Source organism: Odocoileus virginianus, chromosome 8 (assembly GCF_023699985.2).
Source record: "Odocoileus virginianus isolate 20LAN1187 ecotype Illinois chromosome 8, Ovbor_1.2, whole genome shotgun sequence".
Lineage (NCBI taxonomy): Eukaryota > Metazoa > Chordata > Mammalia > Artiodactyla > Cervidae > Odocoileus > Odocoileus virginianus.
The window spans coordinates 70,910,801-70,927,803 of record NC_069681.1 but is presented as its reverse complement, the minus strand read 5'-3'; the positions used below and the strand labels follow the sequence as shown (position 1 = coordinate 70,927,803).

The 17,003-nt window shown below is 42.0% G+C and overlaps 1 protein-coding gene across 3 annotated transcripts in view; it reads left to right on the top strand.

Annotated features, from left to right (window-relative positions):
- MICU2 (mitochondrial calcium uptake 2) overlaps window positions 1-17,003 on the top strand; it is a 56,452-nt gene that overhangs the window by 10,164 nt on the left and 29,285 nt on the right. For all 3 annotated transcript variants that reach the window (XM_070471665.1, XM_020881082.2, XM_020881081.2), the window contains exon 2: window positions 16,128-16,272. In XM_070471665.1, coding sequence (XP_070327766.1) covers window positions 16,128-16,272 — 145 coding nt within the window. The remainder of the gene's footprint in view (window positions 1-16,127; window positions 16,273-17,003) is intronic.

Sequence of the window (17,003 nt, the reverse complement as noted above, 5' to 3'; positions counted from 1 at the left end):
ATAACGAGCAGTGACCTTGGAAGCTCAGATTTCTATTAGAGATACTGACTTTAGAAGTGAAAGTGTTCATTTTTTGAGGAACCTCCTTACTTTCTCCACAGTGGCCTCACAGTTTACATCCCCACCAGTGGTATAAGAGGGTTCCCCTTTCTCCACGGTCTCACCAGTGCTTATGTCTTGTCTTTTTGATAATAGCCATTCTGACAGGTGGGAGATAGTACCTCATTGTGGCTTTTGTAGGTCTTCTCTTCAAAAATGTTGATCAGGTCCTTTGCTTGATTAATCAGGACTTTGTTGTTTTGTTTTTTGCCATCGACCTGAGTTGCCTGTGTATGTTGGATACTAACTCATCAGATGTGTGGTTTGTAAATAATTTCTTCCCGTCCCATGGGTTGATTGTTTCCTTTGCTGTGCAGAAGCTTTTTACTTTGATGTAGTCTTGATAATTTTTGCTTTTATTCCCTGTGCTTTTGGTGTCATACCAAGAAAATCATTGCCCAGACCAAAGTCAAGAAGCTTTCCCTCTGTTTTCATTTCATAGTTTTCGGTTCTTACACTGAAGTCTGTAACCCATTTTTAGTTAATTTTTGTATAAGGTGCAGGATGAGGGCCCAGTTTACTCTTCTGCATGTGGCCATCCAGTTTTCCCAACACTGTTTGTTGAAGAGACTGTCCTTTCCCCGTTTCATGTTCTTGGCTTTCTTATTGAAAGTGAGTTGGCTGTAAATGTGTGAATTTACATCTCTTTCTGTTCCAGTGGTTTATATGCCTGTTTTTATGCCAGTACCATACTTCTCAGCACCTGCCACTTCTGGTTTTATTACTGTAGTGTTGTAATAGATTTTGAAATCAGAAAGTGTGATGCCTCCAGGTGTGTTTATCTCACTCAAGATTGCTTTGACTTTTTCAGAGTCTTGTGGTTCCATAGGAATTTTAGGATTGTTTTTTCCTATTTCCATAAAGAATGTCATTGGGATTTTGATAGAGAGCTCCTTGAATCTGTAAATCCTCTAGGTCTGTTGCAACTGACAGTGAGGACAGACAGTTGAACTTTGGGCATGCTGATAAAGGGGAGTTGTTGCTGACCTTGAAAAATGGCATTTCAGTGAAATACTGGGGGCAGTTTAATTGGAGTGTGTTGAGGAGAGACTGAAATAAGGAAGCAGAGAAAGCAAATCAGTTCAGTTCAGTCGCTCAGTCATGTCCGACTCTTTGCGACCCCATGGACTGCAGCGCTCCAGGCCTCCCTGTCCATCACCAGCTCCCGGAGTTTACTCAGCTCATGTCCATTGAGTCAGTGACGCCATCCTACCATCTCATCCTCTATCATCCCCTTCTCCTCCTGCCTTCAATCTTTCCCAGAATCAGGGTCTTTTCCAAGGAGTCAGTTCTTTGCATCAGGTGACAGAGATGCTTCTTTATAGAAGTGTTGCTGAAAGGGTATTAAAAGAAACACTTGCTGGGAGAGTGATGTAATCAGGAGGCAAAACCTGGTCCAGCTCTGATTGTGGGGGAATTAGAGGTGGGCATCTTTGAGGAAGGAAAGAAGCTCCTGGAGCCCGAGCCCAGGAAGAAAGGTCAGGCTCTGAGATGAATAAGTTTTCCTTCATCCTAATGGGGAGGGGAATCAGAGGGTGTGGCTAACCTAGCAGCTGGCTATACACCTGATGGTGAACTGCTCTGGAAAATCAGGAGGTAGAATCGGAGACACTGGGTGAGTCAGAGGGCTCCTAATGACTACTGCTGGAGAGGAAAGCGGTGGAGGATGGGGGAGACGGGTTCACGCACTTATTAAGAAGAGAGCTTGGGCCAGTGGCCACAGACTTCTGATGGCTTGCTTTTAGTGGATTTTTCCTTGTAGCTAAAATATATTACCTAACATTATTTTTAAGAAGGCTGATATTATGAGTTTAATGTGAATAATATATTGCATCATGGCATTACATTTTAAAATTAAATTCTAAAATAGTAATAGAACATCAAAGGTGGTTTTTCTTTGGTACTATTTAAATTCACATTTTGAACTCGTTTTGTGAGTAGAGCCTGACGAAAACAAATGGTCACACATTTTAAATAAATAAAAGCAAGGAGTGTGGATCTTCATGTTCGAAGTCAGAAATATGTTAACTTGGAAAGCAGTTTTGCAGGTGTTACTAGATGCAGGACTCCTTTTCTGTTGCATATCAATGAATATTTTAAAAACTCAGTGTAATTAATGAGATGGAACTATTAATACTTTAATTTGCTATAAGTGCTCTAAACAATTCATAAAATTAAAGTGGCACATTGGAACTATCACAGCATTGTTAATTGGCTGTACTCCAATGTAAAATAAAAAGTTAGAAAAATTAAATTGACATTGCTTTATTTTACTTCAAGTTGTCTGACTGTATTTGGGGTCACTATTTTGTGAAGGGGGAGGAAAGGACCTTAGTAAGATCTTAGCAAGGTAGAACAAGAATATATTGGCATCTGCTGGGATTGGGGTATATTTGTGCACAGTCCCTTGGATTTGATGATAGTGCATTTAAAACTGGTTATGCCAAGGGCGATGAACTTGATAGCAGCATACAGAGGTTTAATAACTGTGAAACACTGTAAGCCTAATGAAGACGAAAGCTTTCTTGCAACAGTAAAGCAAGAATGCAAAGAAGTTTTTATACTTTATTGCCTCAGGTAAAAATGTGTCTGGAAACAGATAAGGGATGACAAAGCTTTGATGTTAATAAACCCAAATGGAAGTCAGAAATCAAAGTGTGTAAGTGGCCAGATTATGAAAAGAGAGATGAGTTATACCCTGTGATTAGATGTAGTTTGTGCTTTGGGCAAAACTATTTGTCCTGCATAAATAAGAAGTTGTCTTTCCTTCCTTCCTGGTGTGGTAGGACACTATCTCTGTATCCTACTGTAACTCTTTGGAGTTGCTTTTCGGGGAGATGGGGACAGAGGGGCAAGAAAGGAAGGAAAACAAATTGTAAAAGCAGAAGCATTTTTAATCTGTCATTTTGTAGTTATGTTTATTTAGCTGAACCTGGAAGTAAAAAATTACTGTTTATGCTCATTCTATGAAGCATGTGTTCTGGTAGATAATGTCCTCAAATTAATGCTTTTGTTACTGTAAGTAATGGAGCTTTATTAATTATACCAGTGCATAAACGTATCTGAAGTCGTCAATTGTAGCAGTATATGAACTTAAAAGTTGTAGTTTTAAAAGTGATAAATATTTGGTAACATAAACAATAGCAAATATATTCTCTTAATAATCTGCTCTCCATAAAAAAAGATTGTTAAATGTTTCAGATTATGAATAATTTCAATATAGAAATAATACCCAATGGAACTCCTAGAGGAGAAGTGGCAACCCGCTCCAGTATTCTTGCCTAATAAATCCTATGGATAGGGGGCTACAGTCTGTGGGGTCACAAAGAACCAGACACAACTTAGCACCTGAACAACAATAGCAAATCCTATATTTAAGCATAGCCTGGTGTATATAGACATTTTTCATTGACATCTGTAGAAGTTTCATGAATGTGGGGTATTGCAGAATAAAATTTGTGATTTCTGTTCATTAAGAAATACGGTCTTATAAGATCTTTAGTTTTGTCCACATGTATACTGTCTGGCTGGTGTGTCCTATACTAGCAGTTGTGTACCTTCAGTGTTTCCTGTCACACAACATAGTTCCAGGTGTCTTCCTCCTAGGTCTTCCATCATGGGGCTGCTATGTGCCCGAAATGCAAACCATTTTTAAAGTTAGACAGAATGAACCTTAAGTAGGAAAGCACAATGTTTTTTCCACAAACTGTTGTAGATATTCCCAAGCAAAGTATGATGGGCTTAACTTCTCTGCTGTTTGGGAAGATCAATCATGTTTCTCTTTTGCTGGAGTACACAATTAGAAGATTATGCATAATAAGAAATTACAAATGAGTTCGTGTCTGTGTTTCTGAGTGTGTGCAATGTATAAATATCAAGAGATTAAATCACACTATTAGTGTTTTAAAGGCAGAATCTTTTCCAGTTTACATTTGTTGCTAACTGACCGAATTAGAGCCAGTTCAGATCAGAAGCAGATCCCTTGATAGGGTTTCTGCCGCTGTTCAGACCCACGATCCTGGGGAGTTCTGGGGCCAGAGTCGGGTCAGGAGCCTCTCTGTGGCTGCTCCTGCTCTGGGTGCCGGGCTGGGGTGGGCGCCCCTGAGCTGTGGCTGCCAAGGAAGAAGCGTGAACAGCTGACACCTCCCAACAGCTCACCCAGTGAGCTATTTGATCCTGTCACTGCGTTCCTCTTTGGTTTTGGATGATTCTCTGCTCAGATCAAATAATTTGCATGTTTGCTCTTCTCTTTGAACAGTCCTTCACTGTGTGCTGACTGTACATTCTCTAGCCCAGTGTACTGTCTGTTGGCCCTGTTATGCTGGCTCATCTGTTAAACGTCTCTGTAAACACACAGATGCCTCTATTTCCACATCCCTCTCCTTTAAACCATAAAGACCTATCACCTGAGAGAGTGTCTTCACGTTTATTCTCTTCACCCTGTAGCATGCAGGTGAGGTGGGTCATTCAAGAACTCAGAACCTAAAGAGTCTACTTTTGGTTTCATAGTAACATGTTTAATACTGGTAATAACATAACTATATAAAGTCATTAATAAAGGAGTATCTAAATAGCAGCCATAAATATGTAGAAACTGATTTTTGCACTAAACAAAGTGGCAAAATTATCCAAGTCTTCAGATATTCAGAGCAGCTCTTTGGAATTTCACTAGCAATTCAGGTTTGGCTCTTAGGGTTTCCTGAGTCTTTTCAGAACTTCAGGCCATATTTTAGCCTATACGTATATGTTCCTTCCTTTTCTCTACTCTGTTCTCACATTTAACTAGAATTATGCTCCTGATTATGAAGAGTAGAGGAGTAAGTTGACGTGAAAATAAATGTTAAAAGGGCAGGATTACCTTTTTAACTATCCAGGTGCTAGTTCTGTCCATGCCTACCCTTAAAGTATGTATGTGACAATTTACAATAAATGGTTAAGTTTTCATTAGTTTTGTTTCTCATATAAGAGTCTAAAGTCTCAAGGGTCAAGATAAAGATTATTCTTTAACATGCATCCAAACGGGGACTTCCCTGGTGTTCCAGTGCCGAAGACTCCGCCTTCCCAATTCAGGGGGCCTGGATTCCATCTCTGGTCAAGGTACTAGATCCCGTGTGCCACAGCTAAAGAGTTTGCATGAACGAAGATCAGAGATCTTGCATGCTACAGCTAAGACCTGGTGCAGCCAAATAAATAGATAAATACTTTTTAAAAAATAAATGATTTGTTCTATGTTTCTACTTCACAGGTACAAAACAAAGCTTTAATTAACATTAAATTAATTTGCCAAACTATGTAATCACATCTGTGCATTACTTTTCCTTTTCATGTCATGTAGTCTATGTATTGCTTCATTTGCTGGTGATTTAACTTACAAACATCAACAGAAATATAAATGACATGTGGCTTAATACTTTTATTGTTAAAGCAGTAACTTTACCTGTTTTGCCAGTGCTTGGTAAAATGTTCAATTCAACCTCTGCTCATTTGTTACAAATACATTTTAATCAAAACTTTGTCTTAGACACATTGTATTAAGTTATGTCCACTAACTCCAAGTGGAAGCTGAAAAAATCCATTGCAGTCTAAACCAAACACGACATAAAGTCTGAAGTCCACTGGATCATTCAGATTTACGGACAGAAAGTGTGCGGCAGCTGGTTCAGTGCGGTTTCAGAGCCTCCATTTCCAAGATTCCCTGACTTCTGTAGCAGCACAGAAGAAGACAACACACTTTGGGTTCAGTTGCCACTGTCACCACCTGTCCACAGCTCTGCCTCTGTGCTCCTCTGATGAAGGCATCTTTAGTCACTATAGTCACTAGCAGTATGCAGTAAGTGATTTGTGGTTGTAACAAAAGGAAACAAACGGTCTTTATATCTGTTGTGTGCACACTTAGGTGCAGTTATACATGATAGAGTACATACCTAGTTACCCAAAGATAGTTTAATAAATTGTTAATACCATGATGCTGGGAAAGATTGAAGGCAAAAGGAGAAGGAGGTGACAGAGGATGAGATGGCTAGCATCACTGATTCAGTGGACATAAATTTGAGCAAACTCCAGGAGACAGTGAAGGATGGGAAAGCCTGGCCTGCTGCAGTCCATGCCATTGCAAAGAGTCAGACAGAATAGCAACTGAACAACAACAACAGCAGGATTTAAACTATATCAGCACAAAACCCTTTTGCCTGTTGATTCAAGGACTGAAATCTATTTTTTAATTACTTTTTGAACATCACACTTGGAATTGGTTCCCGTTCATAAAGGTTCATTCATTTCTGGCACACTTTTTTTTTAACATTTAACAGTACTAACCATATGGTAGGCACTGGGACCACAGAAGAGAGAGAGAGAGCCAGTCCTTGAGGCAGGCACATAGCGGGCAGACTCTGTCCACAGTTACCAGGCTTCAGTGAATGCTCTCCGACTTCCGCATGCGCACTCTGAAAAATACCTAACCCACACAGGTGCACGGGGAAGGACTCTTAGAGGAGGAGACAACCCAAACACTTAACAAATGAGCGAGGGACAAGAAGCAACTCACGTGCTTACCATTGTGATGTTTCTTAATCACAGTCAGAAGCCAAGTGGTTACTTCATCTGTCTCCTGGAAAGAGCTGCAGTTTAAAGGTTTTTGAAGCTCGTCGGAGGGAGCCAGGTAACAACTGAAACTCAGGACGTACCAGCAGACCCAGTCAGTTTCAGGAAAGTGATGTTTGCAATTAGCAAAACTAGGGTTGATGCTTTAAATTAGTGCAGTATTTGTTTTGTTCAAGGCCAATTCATAAAGATAATGATGTCAATGGAATTTTAAGATAGAAGTGTAATTTTTGTTTTTAATAAGAAGTTGAAAATCTGCCCCTTTGTTAAAGCTTTCATTATTTTTCCTTTTACCTGAAGATTTTCAAAAAAATCTATTCTTTTTGTTTGGGTTAAATTTGTACGCAAGCAACATGTTGCTGTTTGAGGGGTGGTGGTGGGTGTTTTTAATCCCATTTTTTTAATACCAAATTTTGTGTAGGGTCAGGGTATGGGCTTAAGGGACTTGGCGGTAGAGAAGTAAACTACCATCGTGTTGACCCACAAGCTGTGGAAACCCACCCTCACTCTGTGCTTCTGTGAACTGAGGAAGTGTGGAGCAAGACAGTCATGCTGGGGATTGGGGGTGTGGGACTCTGAGTGGATCAGGGAGAAAGTGGTGGCGTGGCAGAGGAGACTACGAATGACTCACTTTCCTCCTGAAATCCCAAACTATAAAATACTTACAGCTGCAGACTGCAGCTATTCCCATGAACGGATGGGAAAGAGTCCCTTAATCAATCCATCTTTTCTCCGCACTGCATGCTGTAAGATACAGTCTCCTGAGTGTTGTCACCCTCATGATCACCTCTCTTTCTGACTCAGCCCTCTGATAGCACTATGCCCAGACTTACTTAGAGTTCTCAGTTTTGAGGAGACCTTTTTGCATGAGTGTGCAAGGTTCCTGCAGTTAGATTATAGCTCATATCACAGAAGGTTCCTTGTTACGTGCTACTGTACTCCTCGGTCGCCCAAAGAGAGGTCACAACCCAGATAAATTTACTAATACCAGACCAAGATAGTAGTCTTCTATTTAAATTTAATTATATAAGGTATCCAAAGCCTTTGACTGTGTGGATCACAATAAACTGTGGAAAATTCTGAAAGAGATGGGAATACCAGACCACCTGACCTGCCTCTTGAGAAACCTGTATGCAGGTCAGGAAGCAACAGTTAGAACTGGACAGGGAACAACAGACTGGTTCCAAATAGGAAAAGGAGTACGTCAAGGCTGTATATTGTCACCCTGCTTATTTAACTTATATGCAGAGTACATCATGAGAAAGGCTGGGCTAGAAGAAGCACAAGCTGGTTATTGAAATATCAATAACCTCAGATATGTGGATGACACCACCCTTATGGCAGAAAGTGAAGAGAAACTAAAAAGCTTCTTGATGAAAGTGAAAGAGGAGAGTGAAAAAGTTGGCTTAAAGCTCAACATTCAGAAAACTAAGATCATGGCATCTGGTCCCATCACTTCATGGCAGATAGATGGGGAAACGGTGGAAACAGTGGCTGACTTTATTTTGGGGGGTTCCAAAATCACTGCAGATGGTGATTACAGACATGAAATTAAAAGACGCTTACTCCTTGGAAGGAAAGTTATGACCAACCTAAATAGTGTATTAAAAAGCAGAGACATTACTTTGCTAACAAAGGTCCATCTAGTCAAGGCTCTGGTTTTCTCCATTGGTCATGTATGGATGTGAGAGTTGGACTCTAAAGAAAGCTGAGTGCCGAAGAATTGATGCTTTTGAACTGTGGTGTTGAAGAAGACTCTTGAGAGTCCCTTGGACTGCAAGGAGATCCAACCAGTCCATCCTAAAGGAGATCAGTCCTGGGTGTTCATTGGAAGCACTGATGTTGAAGCTGAAACTCCAGTAGTCTGGCCCCCTCATGTGAAGAGCTGATTCACTGAAAAAGACCCTGATGCTGGGAGGGATTGGGGGCAGGAGGAGAAGGGGATGACAGAGGATGAGATGGTTGGATGGCATCATCAACTCGGTGGACATGAGTTTGGGTGGACTCTGGGAGTTGGTGATGGACAGGGAGGCCTGGTGTGCTGCAGTTCATAGGGTCACAAAGAGTCGGACACGACTGAGCAACTGAACTGACTGAATAATGAAAAATATTACTCTGGTACATCTCTGTCTCTTTTTTGGGGGGGGGGAGGGGTTCCCTGTGCTATACAGTAAAGCCTTGTGGGTTATCTGTTTTGTACATAGCAGTGTGTATCTGTTAATCCTGTACTCCTAAGCTATCCCTGCCCTCTTTCTCCTTTGGTAACTATAGGTTTGTTTTCTATGTCTGTGAGTCTGTTTCTGTTTTAATAAGTTCCTTTGTGTCACTTTTTAGATTCCACCTATAAGGGATAGCATATGGCATTTGTCTTTCTCTGTCTGACTCACTTCACTCAGTATGAGTCTCCAGGTCCATCCATGTTGCTGCAAATAGCATTTTTTCATTCTTTTTCATGTCTGAGTAATATTCCATTGTGTATATATACCACATCTTTATCCATTCCTCTGCTAGTGGACTCTGGGTTGCTTCCATTTCTTGACTGTTGTGAATACTGCTGCTGTGAACACTGAGGTACATGCACCTCTCTCTCACTTGAAAAGAAGTCAGAGTCATGGCTGATAAGTAACACTGGGAAAGTAACTATCGGAGATTGGGATTTATTGTTGTGGGGCTTTCGCGTTTGCTAAATGCTCCTTTCATACTTTGGTCCAGCTCTTACCCCACTAGAGAGGGGCTGGTTGTTCCTGTGTCACTTTATACACTGCTTGGTCCTAGGAGATGTGTGATATTTGCTAAGTAAGTTGGTGTTGGAGGTTTGTAACAAGGGTGTTTCCCTTGTGAGTAGGGCAGTGAGCTGAATCTGCGCTGTCATTTTTCAGGAAGTGTCATGTTGTGGCTCTACTGAGTGACACTGAGGAAGCTGTATAAAGGCCCTGAGATGTTCAGTTAGGGCTCCTGTCCTTTAGTTTAATCCCTTGAAACCTACCTTACATGTTTTGTTTAGAACATAAACAAAAATTTGCCTCCTGAAAAGCAGTTACGGAGGAAAGGAACATGCTGTTCTGCTCAGTGATCTCATCAGGATAGAGAAGGTGCTGGCTTTTTTATTATTACTATTTGTTTATTTGGCTGAGTCAGGTCTTACTTGCAGCACTCAGGATCTTTAGTTGCAGTCTGTGAATGCTTAGTTGTGGCTTGTGGCATCTAGTTCCCTGACTGGGATGATGGAACCCATATCTCCTGCATTTGGAGTGCGAGTCTTAGCCACTGGACCAGGAGGGAAGTCCCGACACTTCCTTCTTTACTCCTCAGCATCCTGACAGTGGGCCCTCCTCTTCAGACAGACTGCGATCCTAGGAGATATATCTTTAACTCATTTATATAGGCGTATATAATTTCATTTCACCGTGCTCATCAAGGAAAAGGCATACTAGCTTTCTTCTCTAAACTAGGCCATCACTAGAGGAAACAATGGGCTTCCCAGATGACTCAGTAGTAAAGAATCTGAATGCCAATGCAGGAGACACAGATTCAGATCCCTGAATCGGGAATGTCCCCTGGAGTAGGAAATGGCACTCCAGTATTCTTGACTGGGAAATCCCATGAACAGAGGAGCCTGGTGGGCTACAATCCATGAGGTCTCAAATGGTCGGACACAACTAAACACACAGAGAAAACAATATCCAGAGGCCCCAGAGAATAGTTCCCAGAGCTTGCAGGTTTGCCAGGAATGACCTTCAACTCCCTCACTAATACTCTGTTATTTTGTAGAATTTATCATGAAGCATAGCTTACATAGTGAGTATTTTTAATTTAGTCCAGTAGTATTTTGTTTCATGTACAATAAAATCTTGATTCAGAATGAAATGGAAAAGTTCTAATGACTGAAAGTTTCCAGTTGTAAAGTTTTCCCTAAGAAGAAAAGATATTCTTTAATTATACCGCAGAAAGTTCAAAGACAGCAAAACAGTTACATTTTATCCAGATTATTGCAAATTCCAGAGTAAAGACCCCCCAAATGAATGGGTTTTACTACATTTTGTCTGATGCAGTGTATATATATTGGACATATTGAAAGCATTGTAAAGAAGGCCTGTTCTTTTCCCACCTTCTTCCTGAGAAATGCAGAAACCAAAGAATGTTCAACAAAGAACAGAGCACTTTTTCCAATTTGTCACTTCATGGATAAAAAGTAGAGACAGAATGCTGAAGCACCTGTTGCTTTAAAGGCAATAAACTCCTGAAATGTTTTAACAGAAGTCATCAGCTTTCAAAGATCTCTTTTATCCAGTCCACATCACTCATTGCTCTTAATTCCTTTGTCACATTTTTTACTGCATTACAAGTAATCCTTGAAAGCCATGGAGCATTTTACGTTTAACCAGAACCATGTGGACGGCACTCTCAGGCTGAGGCTGGCTCCACCCCGGCTTCTCCACCCCTCCCTTCCCGTACACTTGGCTTCTGATGCAGGCTGGAGAAGCGCATCCCAGCTCCGTCACTCTCCAGCCCAGCCCGGTGGGTCTGGAGGGCCACGCTTTGATCTCCAACAGCACATTCCACTCGCTCTTGTCTTCCTGAGAGACCACCACCCGCCAGGCTCTCCGTTATTTATGTGTAACAGTCTGCGTTGGCCAACAGGGTTGACTCCACGTGTTTAGGAAATCTCATTCAGATAAACGTCAGGATTGGTACCATTCAGTCTGACCTACTGGAGTAGTTCTCTGAAACTGCAGTAAATTAGTTGAAGGTGAAGATGGGCAGAAAAATTCTCTCCAGCCTCTTGGGTAACATGTAACATGTTACCTGGCATGCTTGAGCATGTTACTACCTTTCTTTTCCTCACAGAGTACATCCACAAGCGTGATGTATGTCTTCAAGAATTACTGCAGGAATGCGTCTTGCCTAATCCTTCACAGCATCAGTTTGTGTATTACCTTCTCTGAGAACAGCTTTTAAGAGGTTCATCCCAGCAATAAGTGTGTCCTGGTTCTAGCCTTATTTAGGTTTCCTGAAAGATCTAGAAGTGACCAGTCTCCCGTGCAGTCCTTACGCAGGCTGTGGCAGATAGCATCCTAAATTCTAAATCTGCGGGTGTCCATGAGGTTTCCACTCTGGTTTTGAAATAGGTGCTTGATTTGTTCGTTTTCTCCTTGAAGCACAGTGTTTTCATTTTGAGCCCCTGGTGTCTGTCACACGTGTGCATGTTCATTTCCCTAATTGCTTTCCTCTGTGCATTTCTCCTGCCTTCTGTGTGATTTCCCCGCCATCGTTAGTTTGTATATTTTCTGCAGTGTTGATTCTAGTCTTTACTGCTTTTTAAAATTTTTAGTTTCGTCCCGCCATTTTTCTCCTCTGCTGCTTTTGTTTATTAAGAGCTAGGCAGCTCCCTTCAGGTGTCCGTCATCTTCATCTTTGCTCTCCGATGTTTTATAAAGTCCATCATTTTTTGTTTTCTCTGATTTTTCCCTGCTTTCTTTCAGAATTTGATTTTTATTGTAGTTTCCTATCTTCATTTTCCTATGAAATTTGGATAGGCCCAACATCAGTTTTTAAACAGATGGTCTAGCCAGATATGTTATTTGCCAAGACAGTGTGAATATATAAGCTTAACCTCTTTCTGTCCTGAGCTGAGCAGTGTGTCTTCACACCAGAATCTCAGCTGCAGGGTTTCTGAGGACTGTGGTTCAGTTAGCAGCCCGAGGGATTGGAGGAGGAGCAGGGCTGTGTCCAGCTCTCCTCTGGGCACCCTGCCTTCCTGACCTTCTGGGGCTTACCCCATCCCCTGGGGTGGCCTTTGGTTTTTCACTCTGTCCCCCATTGGGGTACCAGCCCTTTAGAGAAATACCCTCAGACAGGGTTGCTGGCCTTTTGGTCAGTGTGGTTGTGGACACGGTGTTTTCCTTGCCCGACCATGCCAGCCTCTGCTGCTGCAGGATGGGAGGAAGTCCAACGACAGGCCTGTAGTGACTGCAGCGAGTGATGGGGTTTCGGGGTTAAGTTTGCCACAGGATACAGGATGGCCTGAAAGCCAGCAGAAACATAACCATCCATCCTGTTATGAGACCACTCGAGGAGGAGGATAAAGAAGTAATTAGCCCCTTCAGTTGGCTGGCGTTTGGGAAGAAGAATTTGTTTATGTAAAAAGGATTACCAGTCAATCCTAAAGGAAATCAACCATGCATATTCACTGGAAGGACTGACACTGAAGCCAAAGCTCCAATACTCTGGCCAGCTGATACGAAGAGCCGACTCACGAAAAGACCCTGATGCTGGGAAAGATTGAAGGCAGGAGGAGAAGGGGATGAGAGGATGAGATGGTTGGATGGCATCACCAATTCAATGGACATGAACTTGAGCAAACTCCAAGAGATGGTGAGGGACAGGGAGGCCTGGCATTCTGCAGTCCATGGGGTCATGAAGAGTCTGACACGACTTGGCAACTGAACAAGAACAAGAAAAGGGACTAAGTTGGTAAAAAGTGTTTTTTTTTCCATTTATTTTTATTATTTGGAGGCTAATTACTTTACAATATTGTAGTGGTTTTTGCCATACATTGACATGAATCAGCCATGGGTTTACATGTGTTCTCCATCCCGATCCCCCCTCCCACCTCCCTCTCCATCCCATCCCTCTGGGTCTTCCCAGTGCACCAGCCCTGAGCACCCGTCTCATGCATCCAACCTGGGCTGATGATCTTTTTCACCCTTGATAGTATATGTGTTTCAATGCTATTATCTCAGAGCATCCCACCCTTGCCTTCTCCCACAGAGTCTAAAAGTCTGTTCTGTACATCTGTGTCTCTTTTTCTGTTTTGCATGTAGGGTTATCTTTTTAAATTCCATATATATGCATTAGTATACTGTATTGGTCTTTATCTTTCTGGCTGACTTCACTCTGTATAATGGGCTCCAGTTTCATCCGTCTCATTAGAACTGATTCAAATGAATTCCTTTTAATGGCTGAGTAATATTGTATATGTATATTGGTGTATATGTACCACAGCTTCCTTATCCATTTGTCTGCTGATGGGCATCTAGGTTGCTTCCATGTCCTGGCTATTATAAACAGTGCTGTGATGAACATTGGGGTGCACGTGTCTATTTCAGATCTGGTTTCCTTGGTGTGTATGCCCAGGAGTGGGATTGCTGGGTTGTATGGCAATTCTAGGTAAAAGGTGTTTTTTTTTAACTCATTATGAACAACTTAGGTGTTAGATAGTATAAAAGAGCCAGCGTTTATTTAAAGATTTGGAAATACATATACATATTTCTGACACATTATTTACTTTTTAAAATTCTCTTAGTAGATTGTATATTAACATTAATATAATAAATGTAAATATTCTTTAAGCTAATAATGGGTATGTCCACATGTAACTTCAGCTCTTCAGTATGCTGTGTTGTCTCTTGTCTCAGACTTCGCCAGTGCTGTGATGTCTATTGACAAGATTCTTGCCCACCCTCCCTTCTGTGTCCCATCTGTAGACACTCTGTGAATCACTCTAGTAGGAATTAGTGTTTGTCTTGTTTCCTACCAGTTTCCTACAAATACTATCCACTTGATAATATATCAAATGATAATGTATCTGCCTCATGTATAAAGTGTTCAGAAAATATGATGAAATTCAATTTTCTGATGACTAGAATGGACTTGTGTGATTAAGACATGCCTCTTGAGGTATTTTGCTAGTAGTAATTTCATGGGGAAGAAAAGGAGAGATGTGAACAGGCAAGGTCTCAAGGAGACAGGGTGCTGTCATGCAGTGTTACTGAGTGTCCTGTCTGCACCCAGTGTTTGGCAGGCACCGCTGTGCTGTGCTTAGTCACTCGGTTGTGTCCAACTCTGTGTGGCTCCATGGACCTTAGCACAGGACCTCTCTATCCATGGAGATTCTCCAGGCAAGAATACTGGAGTTGGTTGCTATGCCCTCCTCCAGGGGATCTTCCCGACCCAGTAATCGAACCAGGTCTCCTGCATTGCAGGCAGATTCTTTACCAGCTGAGCTACCAGAGAAGCCCTAAAGAAGCATAAAACTAGCTGCTCAAGGAAACCAGTTGTCACATTGTAGGGAGAGAATTAATACTGGTCAAAGGACTGAGCTCAGCCATAAGGAGCTATTGATGGCTTTGAATCTGGAGAGGTTTAAGCAACTGGAATCGCTATTTTTTCTGTTTGAGTTGCAGTCAGCACTCAGTGAGCATGACTTGTATGTGAGCGTGAAGAGGAAGTGATATGTCTCGGAAGACGCTGTGGTCCAGGTTAGCGCGCTGCCTTCAGGAAGCATCCTGAGGGCCGTGTGCTATCATAGTTCACAGATGATGCATCTGAGTCAGGGTTACTGTTTTGACCTTAGCATCTGCGCTGTGCTTGCTGGTCTGTCACCCTCTTCCAGTCTGCCTGGGGTGCCCCGTGTGGGTAGGAGGGTAGTGTGGTGCTGAGGAGATGGAAACACTGTTGAGTTGGACACACATGGTTTTACCTATCTCTACCATTTTGTCCACAGTTTTCATACCTACTGTGTGTCTGCTGTTCAGTGACTGTGAGGGTCAAATATAATTCATGGAGAATACTTAATAGTTTAGCGTGAAGCACACAGCAAGTGCTCAGTGGCAGGTTAGCAGTAGCTGTCTCCATATTGTCTCTGTGGCCTAAAATACTGACTCTTCCAGTGACAGTATTTTACCCATTTCTGTTCTTGAAGCACTTTCCATGCATTGTGTGAATACACTCCTGAAACAGGGCCCCTTATCAGACAGGCTGTGCTTTATCTTCACCTGATCTGCTGCCTTCCTGACTCTGAGCCTCTCCGCCTTGCGGTCCTGGAGCACACCATGCCTTCTCCCAGGCATTTGTTCTTTTTTCACCTCCTGCCTGCAGAGTGCTCCCTCCCCAGAGCACCTGGCTCCCGAGCTGCCTTGCTTCACCTCCTGAATGTCACCTTTCCCTGTCCATCCTCTGTGACGTGTTCTCCTTAGCACTTCCTTATCCAGCTCTGTCCCCCTTCATGGTGCATCTTACTGCCTCACAGAATTTCTTGCATTTGTTCTTTGTTGCTCTCCTATTTGGGGCTGTGGGTTCACCGCATCTCTGCTTTGTCTCCAGTGCTCCAGTAAATCTCTCTTCAGTAAATGACTTCAAAATTTGGAGGTTGTGAGACCTAACGACTAAAAGTACTCTTTAAAGATTATTCCGACTCTTTAAAGATTGTTTGTGTCCAACTCTTTGTGACTTTGTGGACTGTAGCCTGCCAGGCTCCTTTTTCCATGGAATTCTCCAGGCAAGAATACTGGAGTGGGTAACTGTTCCCTTCCCCAGGGGATCTTCCCAACCCAGGAATCGAACCCAGGTCATTTATTCCAGAAGTATCTAAGCTGGGGACTAATGCCAGGAAAAAAACCTAAAATTTCGATTTCTTTTTCTTTTAGAGAAGTGTGAACTCCGGAGAGATTACAGGAAAGCCGTCTCCTCGTAAACAGCGCTTCATGCAGTTCTCGTCCTTGGAGTATGGTGGGGAGTACTACATGACACCCCGGGACTTCCTCTTCTCTGTCATGTTCGACCACATCCAGCGTAAGTGGTTTGGTTTTTGAAGTTAAGGAATCAAATGTTAGGGCTGAAAAACCTCTGGTTTTCAGAATTGTAACAACTTTTTCTTCATTTTAATTATCATCATTCTTTGTACCATGCATGTGCTTAATTATTTAAACTTTTCCTCCCTTGTAGTACTGAACTTATTTATCTAAGAAATAGTTGCTTGTTCATGGATTTTTCTAAAGAGAGAAAAAAGTAAGGTTTTAAATGTCACTAAATAAAGTATTAATAGGATAACTAATTCATCCAGGATGTTAGGTTTTAAATCAATAAAACATTTTCTTAAAAAAAAACATTTTCTTTTGGGGGCAAAAAAAGAAACTAGGCTAAAGCAATTAGGAGAGTCATATAATGGAGTCATGATGCAAAAAACATCCTGCAAAAATAGAATTAAGAAGCAGAACTCCAAAACCTATAATTAAATAATTTTATTTCATAAACTGTCAACTCTCAGCTATCCCAAATTGTCAGCAATCCTTATTTTCATTTATCTTAACGTTGCAGAGAGTAGACATGGTCCGCCCCTGTCCCCTGTATTGCCAAAGTGTTCTGTGAAAAGTTCTTGGCTTCCTGACACCTTGCAGAGTGGACACCATCCACAGTGTTGCCCTGTGGGTAGCTGCACATGGAACAGGCGGAGTGGGCCAGGGCAGGATGAGCTGTGAGATGTGAAGGTCTAATTGGGAGACTGAGAAGATCTGGGAAGGCAT